We start from the raw sequence: 16,143 nt of genomic DNA, 5'->3' as shown, positions 1-16,143 counted from the left end.
CCATGAAGTTCACACTGTTGACACTCTTAATAAACCATCCACTGAACGTCATGTGGTGATGTACTTTTTCCTTCATACTGAGAGCCATTATGTAAAAAAAAATAGGACTAGCATGCTGATGCATGATTTTGTGAATGCTCAAGGTTTTATTATGATCACAATATATTCATACCATGTATACCAGTGTTACCTCTTAAATGGTACATAAATGCTGATAAAATTGAAGGTGATATTGCATAAACCTACACAAAATCTGCTTCTAATTTATCTAATGGTTACAGCCATTCTGAATTAAAGTTGACTCTATAATGCCCAATGTAATGCTTTTCAAAGACCCTGTTGCTTTAACAATGTTAAATAGGATTTCGCTCTCACATGAATCAAATTTTCTGTAACTTGTGTCCTAAGAGAATTGGATGTGTCCATTTTAATCCCATTTTCAGCTCAAGTTGTTTCCTCTGTGAAAAGTTCTTCACTCCATGTTCTGGGTGTTGAAGTCATAGTCAGCAGGAATAGTGTCTGGGGGGAGGGGGCAGAGAGAAACACGCATGTATACTTAGAGTGTATGCAACTGACTGATTGAACTTAAGCTTGCAGATACTGACCGTTACAGCGATACTTCAAATTGGACCAGATGATGTTTTCCTGAGAGAAGCAGAAGACTCCCAGTCGCCCTCCTCTCATACTGGTGTCAATTATGACACCTGTGTCTGCCACCAGGTTTGAACCCTCAAAAAATCGTGCCCTGGTTTACACATGAGGTGATACTGGTTAGTCACTACTGATGGGAAGCTTGGATATTTTTACTGACTCGGGTCTTTAAATCTTTTTCGGTAAAATTAAATCTTTTTTCCGTTCATTTCATCATTGGAAACAGTGTGGCGCTGTAGCTGTGATTTGACACTGAAGACTGAGATGACTGAAAAAGCACAGCTTTCAAACACAGAAGAGCAATATGCTTTACTTCACTTGGCATATAATACACAAGTTTTGTCTTGTTCAACTACTGAGCACCCTTTTGGGCCAAAGTCTACTGAAGTTGAAATGACTGATTACTTCATTTGCTGGTAGGAGAGCGCGCCGCCTATCATTAAAAAATTCTCATTCTATGATGGCTATTCAGTTCAGCCTATCTGGTCACTGAAGACCCGTAGTGTTCATTCCAACGGAAAGGCAAATGAAACATCCATCCCATAGCTACACAGCTAACGTTAGATAGCTCGCCTCACCAGTAATAACAGCACTGGCCATGTTACTGCTGCAACCACATGAAGATCCATTATAAGATCCAAAGACCTTATTTTATGAGTGGTGAACGAATCAGCCGTTCCTACTCAGAGAATACGTGGCAGGAAGACCCGTTTGTGAACGAATCTGCGCCTGTGGTGTGCATGAGCGGACCAGGGAAAAAAGTACGAATCACCCACTGACATGACTTCTTACTCCCGAGTCATACAAAAGATTGGTTCAAAATGAACAAATCGTTCACGAACAACACATCACTATTAGTCAGGTCACACAGCATGAGTGTGTATGGGACTGAGATAGTGTGTGTCTGTCTGTACCTGATGTATCCGACCTGTGGCCTGTGCTGGAGGAACCAGCGGTAGGAAACCTTGTCCTTCCAGCCGACATTTCTGGGGTCTTTCCATAGGAGACGGACCTGCCCTTTGGTGTCTCCTGTGTGCCAGAGGGAGTTCCTCATATGCTCACCTGGACCTGTCTCAGACTTCACCACCTGGTAGTGAGGAATCACAAAAGATGATGGAAGGGAAACACTGACATTAACAAAACAGATGATGACAATGAACATCCCACAAACCTTGAGTTGTATTCCCGGCTCGGCCACAGCTCTGAAGGGTGCAGCCTGCCAGTAGGTTTGCTCTGTCTGTTTCCACATCACCACATAGAACGAGGAAGAGTCCTGGTAGCCAAAGATGAAGCCAGCATAGTCGTCATCCGTCACCGTGTTCACGTGGAAGGTTCCCTCAAAGTCAACCCCACTGAACGCAGTGAAGCCTGTGGATGCAGACAGTGGAGAAGAAACCCAGCAGCACTGGTTAGCAAGGACCTGCTGAGGAAAAAAGATGAGATTGTGAAGGTATGAAGCCATTGTCCACTTACCCACAGCAAGGCCCGGGTCAGAGTTCATGGTCTGGACTATCTCCATACCCTGTCGGGACAAACAGGAAAGATTTCAGTTTATTTGCCAGATCAGATATGTTATTGATTAATTTGAGCAAAACAATGAAATTGAAAGATTTTTTCTCCATACAGTTGAGTGGCTTATTCATTTAGAAATCGAATAGGGACACAAAATAAAATAAAATAAAATAAAATGTATTATGCTTCTGAACCAACTGACTAGCTACGGCTGTTGCTGTGGGTGATGGCGTCGTTCACCTGGTTGAGAACCACCCAGTTGGGATCAATCTGAGAGTCCCCCTCTGGGTCCAGCACTATAGTCTGATACATTCTGAAGTCAGTCAGTTTGACCTCTGCGTTCTCTGGGCAGTGGTCAATTATGTCAGCGATGTTGTCTCTGTCGAAGTCTCCTGCACATGCATCTCCAATATTGTTGTCTGAAATACAAAGACACAGCTTCACTTAACCTGATGGACAGCAGGTCCACAGGTTCACAGGTTCGCACACAGCAACAAACAAAGAAATGACACTCACTGTCAGAGTCCTTTTGGTCTGCATTGGCAACAAGTCTGCAGTTGTCATTAATGTCTAGTATGCCATCATTATCATCGTCATCATCGCAGTCATCTCCCTACCAAAATAAAGCGAGAGAGTGGTATGACCACAGAGACAGCTGTAATGTGACAGATGTACAAATAGATAGATTCAGTAAGCAGTGATTTAAAACCATTCCATCCTTGTCGGTGTCCAACTGAGAGGAGTTGATAGTTGTGGGACAGTTGTCCTTTGTGTCCTGGTGGCCATCCCCGTCACTGGCAAAGAAGAAGGGCATGGCAAAAATATTACGCATCTTTGTACACATTCATGACACAGGTCTTGATAATGGGCTCCACCTGTCTATGTTGTCATCACACGTATCTCCTACAAGGTCGCCATCCGAGTCAGACTGCAGGTGGACAAAACAGATGCTGTGGTTCAGAATTATAGCAACAGATGGTCCAACTTTTCCAGGCTGTTTGGCGTGTTAGGATACCTGGTTAGGATTGGCCATATCAGGACAGCTGTCACAGGCGTCCCCCACGCCGTCCTGATCTCTGTCTCTCTGGTCTGGGTTGCGGACTTGCGGGCAGTTGTCAAGAATATTTTTCAAGCCTGACATCATAAACAAGTTCTTTAATAGTACTAAAACTTCATGCATGACGTCATTGACAGGAAAATCTTATCAAACATCATAGAACACAGCCAACAGACACAGTCTGTCAATTGCATCAGCAGAGGGCAGTGTTTGTTTAAGAGGAAGGTGAAATAGTTTCCGACGGCCTGGCAAAGGCAGCATGTGGAAAAATGCTTTTAGAGAAGAGACAGACATGACCAAGTAGTGAGCCTGGGGAGTTCAAGTCGTAACCAAACGATCAAGTCAAAGTGAGTCTAAATATACAACACGTGTCAGCATTTAAATGTAGAGATGTGGGCACACACAAAAGCAAGAAGTGAAAACTGTTTCCATTGGAACAAATGAGAGGCCATCAGTGAGAGAGTATGTGAGAAACGTGTGTGAAAGAACACTTTTTTAACATTCAACAAAAGTCTATTGGTGCAATTATCAGCTATTAACAATGTCTTACTAAAGTTATTACCTGGAAATGACACAATAAAAGCAGTAATGGCTCACTACCTATATCCACAATAACAGTAACAAACATGGCATCCCAGTATCCTTCTATTTAGTATATGATTATTTTACTGTTTTGCACCAGTAAATACACTGACCATCTCCATCTATGTCATCATCGCACTCATCTCCCAGCCCGTCCTGGTCCTCATCTCTCTGTGAGGGATTTTCCACCATTCGGCAGTTGTCACACGCATCACCATGGAGATCCTTATCGTTGTTCCTCTGGTCCGTGTTAGGGTGGAGCCAGCAGTTATCCTGGAACAAAAAAGATGAAGTTTGCTGCGTAGTGCATCGGCCTTAGGCACTAACCTACAATGCCTAATATTTGTGAGAGTTCACCGAAAGCTGGACCTGTTGTCACGTACTTCTACATTAATAATGCCATCATTGTCTGCATCATCATCACAGGCGTTACCCATCCCATCCCTGTCCGCATCCTCTTGGCCAGAGTTGGGCACAAACACACAGTTGTCCTGAAAACCGTGAGCAAAACACAGACACTCAGCAGTATATTTAATATTACAATGAATTCAATGTTAGAAGAGGGTGGGACACGCAGACATGAGTACCTCCCGACAGCTGTTGTCCCTACACTGGAGATTATAATCAGGATAAGCGTCAATATCTGTGTCCTTTCCACACTTGTAGCCATTACCTGCCCAGCCAACGCCACACTAAACAAAACAGACAAAATAGGGGGAAGGCTCTGGCATGACATGTGGAGCTGTGCAACAGTATAGTGATTTAAAATCATGTGTACGCTGTGCATAAAGATGGCAGCAGCATATCCTGATTCCTTACTACACAGCCAATGGTGCCATCTCGTGCCACGATACACTCAGCGTTGGGGTCACAGGGGTTGGGTTGACCGTTGGGGCAAAGCCTGGTACCACGGCACCCTCCCACCTGGTCACCAGTGAAGCCAGCTTTACACTCACCGCAGCGGAAGGAGCCCTGAGGATGGTACACAGGAAAAGTCAGAAACCGGGACACTCCCCTATAAGTGAGTGTGATAGGCATGGACCAGGTCCAGTGGTCTTACCATAGTGTTGTAGCAGTGTGAGTTGGCAGTGCATCCTCCGTTCTCAGGCGGGCCTAGACATTCATCTATATCCTCGCATACCTGGGAGGAAAATGGAAGTAAGCATAAAGAAAAAGAATATTCTGTTGACAGGCACCAATAAACACACAACCAAAACACTGAATGTTTTATAGACACTGCATTCATTTTTTGTTGCACCTGTTTGTTTGACTTAGCATATGATACCCCCGCTCCATTTAACTCTGGTCCCGTGTATCCCAGAGGGCATTTCTCACAGCGAAAGCCAGGAGCAGTGTTCACACATCGGACCCCAGGGAAACACGGATTAAACTGGCACTAAAACCCACAACACAACACAGAAGCTGCTCAAACACTGTGCTACCGTCAATCCTAGTTCAGATGCAACAGCATACCGAGAAGAATTCATGATCCATACCTCGTCTACATCATCACAGTATACCCCATCTCCTGTGTATTCATCAGGACAGGGGGCACAGCTGAAATCGCCTGACTCTGAACGGATACACATGTCCTGTCTGAAGCAGGTCCGAGGTGGGCACTGAGTCAGAGGCTGAGGCTGCATGAAAAACTGTCCTGGACCTGAAGCTGGACCTGGAACTCGACCTGGAGCTGGATCCGGAGCTGGACCTGGAGCTGGACCGGTGTTGGTTGGACTTCCTGCGAGACCTGTGGGCACACACGCAGGTCTTGCAGGTCTTGGAGATACATACACATGTTACAATTTTAATTCTTTAGTGGTGTTTTAATATATGATAGTACATTTTCAAACTTCTTACCACAGGGGAGACATTCTGCGAGGGTGTTTCTCAAAAAAGTTGTTTCTTTAATCTGAACCACAGAGAAACAGAAGAGTAAACGATGTTGTTTGGGTAAATCTTTTAACACTTTACAGAAATAGCAAAAAGAGGAAAATTGTCTTTTGATATCTCCTCAAAATGTGAACACGAAGTGTTGGAAAGCAAATAAAGCCCATGTCTGCTGAGGTGATCTGTCTCCTCAAATAAAGGATTCTCTGTTTACTGCCTCAGGTTCTCTAACAATTCCCTGCTTTAAATGATGATCTGAAATCATATAATTCTCTTTGCTGTTATGGTCAAGGGTTGATTTTCAATTTACCCGTCCGTCTGTTACACATGTTTCCTAAAACCTCTAAGTGAAAGCTATCAGCAGGTCTGGAGAATCTGCATTTTCACTTTTCACAACAAACTGCACATTTTGTCACAAAACATATCTCATCACAGAGAGAATGGAAATTCCATCCAGTTGTAAATCGGCCTGAAATTCTTTCAGTTTCAAAGGGAGGTAATTCAAATCTTTGAGACCACTGGGCCCCTCTCAACATTTATTATCAATAACATCCTGTTGTACATCTCAACAAATGGGTCTTCCATTTCAATATGGCATTTTATCTCATCCTCTATTTGATTTTTAAAAAACAGCTAGTGGGACGACAAATAATATTATGGAATTATTTAACTATTCAGTCTACATTTAAGCGTTGTGTAGGTTTTTCTTTGACTTCCCACACTTTGTGTGTTTTGTGTGAACACCTGCTGGTCGAGTAGGATCTTCATTTCAGACAGCATACTCCTTAGCTCCAGCATGGTGGCCTGGTTGTGTAGCATCCTGTCTCCATGAATACCTGCAAGCATTTCACAAATTAGGAACTGAGAGCAAAACTTATTATTTACACGTGTAATAGAAAAAGAATATGAAGGGTTACAGAGCTTTTTAAGTTATTTGGGCTGCTAATGTTGTATGAAATCACTTTAAAACTCTGGCAGCTATTATTTAGTTAAATGATATGTTTGTGTCTGGTGATGTTACAAAGACAATCAGTTGGCATTTTTTCTCACCCAGAAGTTGCAAAGATTCACCCTGATCCACACTACAGTCCTGCAAAGTGGCCACATTGTCTATAGTGTCCCCTGTAACCAGCTTCAGGTCTGTCAGTTCATCCTTAGAAGAAAGAAGAAATCTGTTACGTGTTTAGTACAAATCTGCGACAAAATTGTCAACTATATTTATATGCAGCTTATGTCTGCAAAATAATTCAGAAACACTCAAACCTCTAATTCACCTTTCCACTTGACTGCAGGGTCCTAAGAGCCACTCTGTTGGGACCTGGTGGGAGTGACCCAAATGCAGCTGGGAGATCATCCAAAGTGTGCGCCAGTCTGCAGTCCACATAGATGTTGAGACGAGGTGGACTATGCTGTAGGCCGCTAGCATGTAGCATCACATGATGATCCTGCCCATCTGCCAGGGAGGCATGGTTGAAACTGGTGGCACCAAATCTGCCGTCAGTCTTCTGGTAACGAATGGTGACTGAATGGAGAGACATAAAAACACACAACAAAGGAGAGAAAACAAGGAGAGTGCAGAGGAAGGTGGGCAGGGAAGATAAATCTGGTGTAAATATAGTGTGGTGTGTGCACAATATGACTCAGCATAATCATTATAATTCACCCTTGTTCAGTTTGGCCTGTACGTTGAAGTCCAGGTACTTGGTGTTGTCTCTGGGGTTGATGACACTGTAGAGAGAGGTGGGGCCCTTGCTATGGAGCCTGAAGGAAGAGAGGAGAAAAGCTTCGTCTTGCGCTTTGCTTTTCAGCTTTCCTTGGAGCAAGTCTGGCAGGCAGTCTGGAGAGCTCAGCAGGTCATAGACTAATACAAGAGAGGATTGTTAAACACCTGCATTACACAAATGTAGACATAGAACTGTGACAAAGTTAGTTGGTGAGTCCACGCACTACAATACTTTATTATCAGAATGTATCTTTCGTTATATGTGTGTGCATACGTGCGTGTGTCAGTTCAACTGTGTATGTGCTGGTGTGCACATTCAAGTTTGTATCCTGCTGTGTTTTTATAGAGTGGTAGATGGAAGTTGCAGAGAGGAGCAGCAGTAAACTCTTTCCACTGGAACAAACCCACCACTTCACGCTCCCTTACATACACACAAAAACACTTGCACACAGCCATTAGCTGAATTCAAGAATAATACAAAGTGACAAATGGTACGGAAAACTCTGTGTGGAGACTGGTGTTATTTAGGTCAGACTGTTACTAGATCCTGGAAGTCAAACTGCAATGCACAAAAAAACCCATTTCATGGCAACTAAGTCAACAGAACTGCCCCTCTTAATCTCATTTTACTGGAAATTGGAGGTTATACATGCAGACAGCATGTAAATAGAAATGAACATTACCGAAACAGGGATGCAAAGAGGTTGACCATACACAGCACTGCAAATATACAGTGTGTAGAATTTCTTTTTAGAAAGATGGGAGGTAAAGAGCCCGCACTTACCAGTGCCTTCAGCTGTGACAGTGAGCACCAGCTGTTGCAGCACCAGAAACAGAGCTGCCGATCTGGCCCACATATCCATCACTAGTGCCTCAGACTGGGACACACCTCAAAAGAAGCTGCGACCTTGCAGAAAGAACTCAATTCCCTCCTGTGGATCAGTGAGAGCATCACAGGATGATTGATCATAGAATGATGGACAATCCCAGATTGTGAAGCAAAATATGAGCAGAGGTGCGATGGTTTTGTGGCCACAGGCACAGCATTAAAAGAAAAGGGGAGTGTTCTTGTAGGCTCCTGTTACGAAAGTGGCACTGTGTAAGGGCTATTTTAGCCCTTGGGGGAGTGTCCCATTGATAGTTTCTTCTGATTGAATATTAAGTTATATATTGCCCCTGTTAGTAAAAGTCAAAGTAGTACTATAGCATGCTGCAAACAGTAAAGCAGGTTTAATAATAATTCTGTAATATAATGTGAAGCATCATAAATGCTGTCAGAATGCTTCTTACCTGCACTACAGAAGCAAATGTGGGGAGTGTTTATGTATGAATGACCCTATTAGATTGAAAGTCAAGATAAAGCATTGATCCCTTAAGTATTTCGTGTTTACTATCTTTGGGAGTTTGTAATATTGTAGCATAAAAAGCATTATAAATCATTCTGTTTACACTCAGCCAACTCTAAAAAATGTCTGAGATGGATTGTGCCTGGGTCCCAGAGGGAGAAAACCTGCGTCCAGCTGGCTATTGTTTCTCACAAACATTGTTGAACGTCTGTCATAAATGTGGATTTAATCTCCTAGCTCACCCTCAGTGAGCCAGTTGAACTGTGCAACTGTGCCAGATGTTTTGAATTTTAATTTTGTTTCATTTAATGCTGTCTGAATGCCTTTGAAAAGGCCTCTCTAAATTCTATTTGTTTCAGAATGTGGGAAAGGGAGGATAAAGAGGGTGAGACTTTGGACAGTTTTTAACTCTGGAAACATTTCATATTAGGCGTCTGGTACTTGTCTTAAACTTTTCTCTACTAACCTCAAGTGGATTTCAACATCCCAGCTGCTGGGCCGATCCAAACAAAGATATTTACCATCCCTTGGTGCATTATCACAGTGGATCAGTCTGTCTGGCTGTCTGGTCTCTGACAAAAAGCCTGGCAGTCTTTAATAGCCTCATCATCATTTTATTTCTTCTGAGATATAAATAAAATAAAATATATAATACAAGTAAAATAAAATGCTGTGTTCCATATAACACAATTAAATAAGGTCGTATAAAAAGTTTAACTTTTTGTACTAAACTTCTCACGTTAGAAACATAACACTGATTAATAATTACCTCTTTACACAAACACAAGCGCTGTGAAATGTGAATAAAATAAATTGCTTTGACTCTTAACATGAATCATGAAGCATTTATTTTTCGAACCCATTTTACAATATGTACACAATTTCTTGGTGGAAAGGCAGAGACCAGAGAGCAAGTATGGAAGGGACAAATGAAGGACGGATTTTTAAAAAATCTTTGATAAGAGACAGCTTGAAAATACGCTTAAGAATATAAAATATATAACTAAATATTTCATGATACAAATGGAGCCCTAAAGGATAAAGTATAAGATAAAAAGGCTGCAAGACAAATGTGGACTACATGAATAAAAACTTCCATCACTTTATTATCTTTGTAAGATAAAATATATGAATAAATTCTATTGAGTGTATCTGCACCTTTTCACACAGTCTTCGTAAGGGCCAGTTGGTATTTTAAATGTTGGACATAAAGGATTTGTCATGAATGTTGTTTTATGTGTTGTTATGTGTAATTAAACTAGACTACAGTGGTGATTGGTTGTCCCTCATTCCTTCATGATTACTTCAACATCAATTACCATCTTTATGATCCTAAAGGAAAGTAAAGCATCATCTTACAAACCAACAAAAAATCTAAAGGGAATTTACTGGGGATTAACTCATCTATTTACTGAATAACTCAAGGAAGGGAAGGAAATCCCCCCCAAATGAAGAAAAAAATAATATAAAATCATTATTCACTTCCATTCATTTCCATTACACAAATTATTTCATAGATTATTTTTCGAATTATTATCATTATTATTATTGTTGTTGTTATTATTATTATTATTATTATTATTATTATTATTTTTTTTTTTTTTTTTTATTTATTTATTTATTTATTTATTTATTTATTTATTTATTTTTATTATTATTGTTGTTGTTGTTGTTGTCGTTATTGCTGTTTTTGGTGTGGCATAATCATGAGAGGCAGTTTATCCCAATCATACAGGCATCATATTAATATTTGTCCAAATAATATTTTTAATTGTCACTTTTTCAGGTTTTAACATATTTCTATTCACCTGATTCGATAGGACGGACGTGACAACTACGTCATGACGTCGGCAGCGTCCTCCAAACATGGCGGCTGCCATGGAGCTGAGATGCTGGGGAGGAGACTGGGGTTTACCGTCCGTCCACAGCGAGTGCCTCATAGTTCTGGTGATGTTTCTGTGTCTTTGTCGGATTAAATCCTCCGTTTGTCTTCTCTTCGTGATAGTTTTCTGCCTCTGGTTTGCCTCTGCCTCCTCTCTGTGTAGCTCTGGTTAGCTTACATGCTAGCTCTTTACTTGCAGCCTGTTTGTTTCGGCTGCGAGGATGCTCACAATAAAAACCAAACAAACAAACATATCCCTGGCTGTATTGAATGTTTTTCTAAGACAGAAACTTCCGGTGGTCTGTCCTTTATATGTGGCTGGTCATGAGAGGTCACTGTCAGTGCTAACACAGATGTGTTTCCTTTGGTCAAGGTCACTTTGCACAGGTCTGATCTGGACCGGTTGTGTTTTTGCTGTCGCTCGCCTGCTGTGTCAATGTGGACCGTTTAGTTTGAACCTGGTCAGAAAAAATCACGGCGAGTTGTTTGCTGGTTGTTTGTCATGTTGTCCCTCAGTGAAATCGTGCAGTTTTATCTTTTGCCACAAGGTGACACTTCAGTCATTTTGTGACCAGGATGAAAAGACATCATCTTATGAAAGCATTGTATAATGACACAAAGGATTGGTTTGCGTTGTATCGACTGCTTTGTGGAAAAATATTATAAAATCCAACATGTTGCACTTTGTCAGGGATAGCTTTGGTTTTATGAAGTAGAAAACAGATGATATGCGATTTATTTAAATATAGAAACTAGAAGTTACAATAAAATTAATAATAATATTGTCAGTCCCTGATAAATAACATATATTTATATTTGTATTAATAGGTCCAATTTGTTGAAATGACATTTTTACCTTTTACTACTCCTGTCTATTTCTTTCCTGATTCAAGTGTTGATTTCCTTTCAGGCATACGCCAAGTTTTCCAGAGCAGAAGTCTCAGTTTGTCCTATAGACTGGACATGGAAAACTCTGACAGGTGAAATGCAGCTTTCCTGAAGGACAAATTGAAAACACGTTGGCTGTGTTGCTTGGCAGTCAACAAAAAAATGCATATCTGTATAGTAGTTTTCCTCATACTGCTTAAAACCCCATGATAACTATATCACTATATTTGAGATTTTTCTGAACCAAAAAACATAAAAAAAACAAACTAATTTGAATAATTTTTCTGAATCTGACTGGGGTCCTCATTGGAGTGAATTCACATAAACTGTAGGTTCATGACTCAAGACTTTGCTAACATGTTAATGCAGATGTACTTTTGTCTTGAGTTGAAATATCCCTGTTGTCCAACCTGCAGCCACAGTTCCAGAGTTGCTTTGTGGCGACTCTGCAGTGCAAGACCCAGCACAAATACTCAACTTCCTGAGGAAACAGGTGAGCATCTCCTCATGCTGCTCACCATCCATCCCAGTAAAAAGAAAAAGTCTCCAAACCCACTGCACAGGATTGATTGTATTTATGTGTAGTTTTTTTGTTTTTTTTTTTAGCGGTTTAATGCAGACTTTGAGCTGACAGCCAGACAAGGAGCAGACACCATGGCATATATTGCTCTGCTTGAAGAGAAACTCCAACCAGCTCTGGTAAAAACCATCGCTCTTCTGTTTGTTTCCTGACAAAAACCTATCAGTGAGTACTTTTCATGTTCATATTGAGGGTTTATTTCCCCACAGTTGCACACTTTCTGGGTGGATGCAGAAAACTATGCCAATCTGACACGGCCATGGTTTGCGTCACGCTCACCATTCCCACTTAACTTTGTTGTCCCTTGTCGCCATGCCAACAACGCCCTCTCCCGCATCCTTCTAACCAAAGGAGAGGCCCCGCTAAACAGAATCAATGAGGTGGAGGGAAAGGTATCTCTTGATCACTCTGATCACACGTTGTGGCCAGTTCTGTCCACGTCAATGCTTGTTTACACAACTTTAAATCTTCCTCACTCTGTCTCATTTAGATCTACAGTGACGCTAAAGAGTGCCTGAATCTCCTCTCCTACAGACTGGGAGCAGCGAACTGCTTTTTTGGCAACTCGTGAGTTCTTATGTAGTTCATTTGAATGATCACGTATTGACATATGTTCATTTAAAGCTACTAAAACATGGGCCACTTCCAAATTATGATTCATAGGGATAACAAGTCTTCTCAAGCATATTTGAGAACGTAACATAACTTTTGTATTTTTGTGTATGTGTGTGTGACTATAGGCCAACCAGTCTGGATGCCTTTGTATTCGGTTTTCTGGCTCCACTCCATAAAGCTAGTCTTCCCAGCAGCTCTCTGCAGAGCCACCTCAGACAGCTGGATAACCTCACACGCTTCTGTGATACCATCCTTGCAGTCTACTTCAGCTCAGATCAACCATGTAAGATCAATGCTTGCACTGAACATGGCCACATTTAGGGGCTTAAACTCAGTAAAATCCAGAAACAAAGACTTTGGGGAATTTTGCATTTGCTCTCGAACAACTAACATCATCAGAGTTGTCCTTCTTCTTCTCATATGTTGGTTTCACTGCATGCTTGCTCTTTGTCTGCTCTCTGTCTGCTTTATTTTTGGATGCCCATTTAATTAACACTGTTCCTCTAATTCGCTGCCCTCCACTGTTTCTTCTGCTGGTGTCCCCTTATATCATCTCTCTCCAGGTCCTCCTACTCCTGTTCAGGAAACAATGGATGCCAACCTGCAGAAACTAACTCAGCTTGTAAACAAAGAGTCCAACTTAATAGAAAAGGTGGTTCTGCTTTCTTTTTCCCTTCTTTGCATGGTTCATAGTTGCATTTGGCAGGCGCAGTCTAAGGTTGAGCAGTTGAAGGAAACATTGAACACTGCAGGAGCTGTAATATTTCTTTCCTGGCCTATAAATCATATTCTCCAGATGCACAAACCAAACACACACCCTACATGCTTGTTCAACAGAAAAATCACCGTCCCATTGTGTTTCAGGCTCAGTTGCACTCACAAAAATAGTGTACTATTTTTCCACCCATGCGTGTACGGTCTCACTAAACTGTCCATTCTGTGCTCTAGATGGATGACAACCTTCGTAGCAGCCCCCAGCACAAGCCCCACAGACCAGACCCCAAACCCGGTCTGGCTTTGGAGAGGAACTCGACCCCTGCCTAGCCTTTGACCTGACAGCCCTGACCCCGCCTTATGAGTCGAAGAGGACCACCCCATAGATGAAAGGTGCTGTTGCAAGTGTGACTCAGTGTCCAGAAATTTAAAAAAATGTCATAAAGTTTAACTGAGAATGAATGGAAAATGACCATCAACAGGAATATGCCTATGCGCTTATACAAGAGACTTTTTTTACTGCGCGGTAAGGATGATAGATTTCAAAGATGTTCGTCTGAAAGGAAAGGAAAAGTGTTTGTTTGAGGTTATTAAGAAGGTGGCGGGCATGTATGTGGTAAAGATGGAGCACACTGAATTGGTGCTCGATAACAAAGACACAGAAAGTTCACAAGAAAGACAAACTACAGTTGATGCCCCATAGAGAACATAAAGCTATTGAGATTGATACTAAGTGAAAGAGACCTTGGTCACTAACAGATCAGTGTAGTGCTGGAGAACCTTACAGTGAGATGGTCTCATTTTTCTCATTACTGCAGCTCATAAATGTGCGTTTTATCCTTAACAACCTCCTGAGCACATTATTATTGTTATTCTTAATATCCACTGTAAAATATGAACACATTTGAGTTAGAATAATGTACACTATGTATGCAGTCTCGGCCATGGGATTAATTACTTATTTTGCTTTGCTTTCTCCTCCTCTGTTGTGTAAAGCCTGTACAGTTGTAAATAGTTTCATGATTGGAATCAATGCAGTTGAATCATGGGTGGTGTTCTCTAGCAGGGCAGGACTTTGCCAGACAAACTGAAGTAATGAAAGGGCCTTAAAAAACTGAATTAATTTATTCATGCAAAACATTTCGGATTATGGGGTATGTGTGTGTCCTTGCCATTTGTCACTTTTTTCTTTTTTTGGAGATATTGAATGTCATTAACAACCTACTTGCCTGCGTGGTTGCCATGATTTTCCACAGCCGACATTTATTTTGTTTAGTTTTCTGCTGTCATTTTTTGTGCCTGTTCAACACTGACTCTGTTTAATTGAAGTGTCTGTCCCACGTCTTATTAGCTGCCTTATGGTTTCCTTTTTTTGTACATTTGATTATCTGCTCCAGAGCCTCAACTGGGTTATGAGTTGCCTTTGTTTAAATTTGTTTACCATCTTGTTCCTTAATGTCCTCACAGCTCATACATCACACAACTAAGTTTGCTCCTGTGGTTTCATTTCGGGATCTTTGTGTTGCAGTTTTAGAAAAATACTAATCATAAAGAAACTTGGGCTCTTGTGACTACATGGATACATTCCCTTTAAAGCAGCATCTTCATTGTAGTGTGTGCTGTCTTCACTTTGTGTTGTTGGACAGACTTGTGAGGACCATATGGATGCAGTGTGCCTTCGTGTCTAATGGTGTCAAAACACCTTTGCAACAGTGTCCTTCATAATTTTCATATACTGTCATTAATTATCTTTGTCATTTCAGTTGCTGTTATTCTTGATCTGTTAATGCTTGATAACAACTGTCTTCATATTACTAAATTACAAATATGAGAAGCCAACCATGTTCAGTCTTTTTTTTTCCCAAAGCAAGATAAACATCAATTTCTATTCTCTATCTATTTTCTAAAACCCTCTATAAATGGATCCAAAATTAGAGTTCCCAGGTGAGTTCCATCACAGAATTTTATTTTTTGAAATCTCTGATTTTCCAGCAAAAGCTGCAGAAGATTTCGTCATTACCCACTGTGCTTCTTATTGTGTGACCAGTTGTTTAGATGTTGGGAGGATAGAGAGCTCTTTGTCTGGGTTTGGCCTTAGTCATGGAAAAAAAGAGAGTAATCAAGCTGTGAGGAAATGATGTATACTTGAAATCAAATATTGCCATACAAGTCATTAGTCACGTGTGGAAGAAACTTTTGCTCAAGCTTCTCTTGGCAGCCTTCTAATAAGCCCAGTAACAGGAAATAGCACATTCGGATCTGTTTTTAATTTTGTGTTGCATCTTTTCAACTGCAGTGATTTTGGGACAAAGTTAGAAAAATATTTATGATGGATAGTGTTTAAGAACAGTTGTGAAGCTGGGTCCTAGCTTACAATATGTTCTCAAATTGAGCCAAAATGAAAAATACAGCATTATCATCTTCAGGAATGAAGAGAATAGTCAGATCCGGTAAAGCGAGACAGTCGCCTCTCAAAGAGTTCTCTGTCAGGTTCCAGCAGAGCACATGGAGGCCAGCGGCTATTCCCGGATGGTCTGCATGTGTTTGCCCTTCACTCCTCTTACCCTCACTCTCCCTCCCCCCTGTGTTTTCCACAGAAATAAGGAAAGGTGTCTGAGATGAAGGGAAAAATTAGGTATGAGTGCCTGGAAAAATGGTAACATAATGATTATGAAAGACATGTTTTCTGGAAAACTATATAACTTT

The 16,143-nt window shown here is 41.1% G+C and overlaps 2 protein-coding genes across 6 annotated transcripts; one reads left to right on the top strand and one right to left on the bottom strand.

Moving 5' to 3' along the window:
- Nucleotides 1-137: 137 nt before the first annotated feature.
- Nucleotides 138-8,435, bottom strand: thbs4a (thrombospondin 4a). Of its 2 annotated transcripts, none has more exons than XM_029510160.1 (23): nucleotides 8,197-8,435; nucleotides 7,353-7,550; nucleotides 6,964-7,211; nucleotides 6,740-6,842; nucleotides 6,434-6,525; nucleotides 5,660-5,711; nucleotides 5,299-5,549; nucleotides 5,061-5,198; nucleotides 4,863-4,943; nucleotides 4,622-4,774; nucleotides 4,390-4,494; nucleotides 4,186-4,293; nucleotides 3,916-4,075; nucleotides 3,179-3,297; nucleotides 3,039-3,091; nucleotides 2,873-2,957; nucleotides 2,680-2,776; nucleotides 2,404-2,582; nucleotides 2,125-2,173; nucleotides 1,823-2,019; nucleotides 1,566-1,738; nucleotides 606-745; nucleotides 138-519 (listed from the first exon to the last, which is right to left on the bottom strand). In XM_029510160.1, exons 1-23 carry the CDS (start codon nucleotides 8,273-8,275, stop codon nucleotides 473-475), a joined length of 2,907 nt encoding a protein of 968 aa, XP_029366020.1. In that variant the 5' UTR covers nucleotides 8,276-8,435; the 3' UTR covers nucleotides 138-472. The 2 variants fall into 2 exon arrangements, with proteins under 2 accessions (XP_029366020.1, XP_029366021.1); XM_029510161.1 differs by having other exon boundaries at nucleotides 5,299-5,510.
- A 2,177-nt stretch (nucleotides 8,436-10,612) lies between these two features.
- On the top strand, nucleotides 10,613-15,270 carry mtx3 (metaxin 3). Of its 4 annotated transcripts, none has more exons than XM_029510631.1 (9): nucleotides 10,613-10,705; nucleotides 11,551-11,620; nucleotides 11,945-12,021; nucleotides 12,135-12,227; nucleotides 12,318-12,500; nucleotides 12,599-12,675; nucleotides 12,849-12,989; nucleotides 13,273-13,375; nucleotides 13,672-15,270. In XM_029510631.1, the coding sequence occupies exons 1-9, from the start codon at nucleotides 10,625-10,627 to the stop codon at nucleotides 13,765-13,767; spliced, it is 921 nt and encodes a 306-aa protein (XP_029366491.1). In that variant the 5' UTR covers nucleotides 10,613-10,624; the 3' UTR covers nucleotides 13,768-15,270. The 4 variants fall into 4 exon arrangements, with proteins under 4 accessions (XP_029366491.1, XP_029366489.1, XP_029366490.1 ...); XM_029510629.1 differs by having other exon boundaries at nucleotides 12,849-13,006; nucleotides 13,287-13,375; XM_029510630.1 differs by having other exon boundaries at nucleotides 12,849-13,021; nucleotides 13,287-13,375.
- Nucleotides 15,271-16,143: the final 873 nt, after the last annotated feature.

This window comes from Echeneis naucrates, chromosome 9, assembly GCF_900963305.1.
Source record: "Echeneis naucrates chromosome 9, fEcheNa1.1, whole genome shotgun sequence".
Lineage (NCBI taxonomy): Eukaryota > Metazoa > Chordata > Actinopteri > Carangiformes > Echeneidae > Echeneis > Echeneis naucrates.
This window is presented reverse-complemented; position numbering and strand designations above follow the sequence as displayed.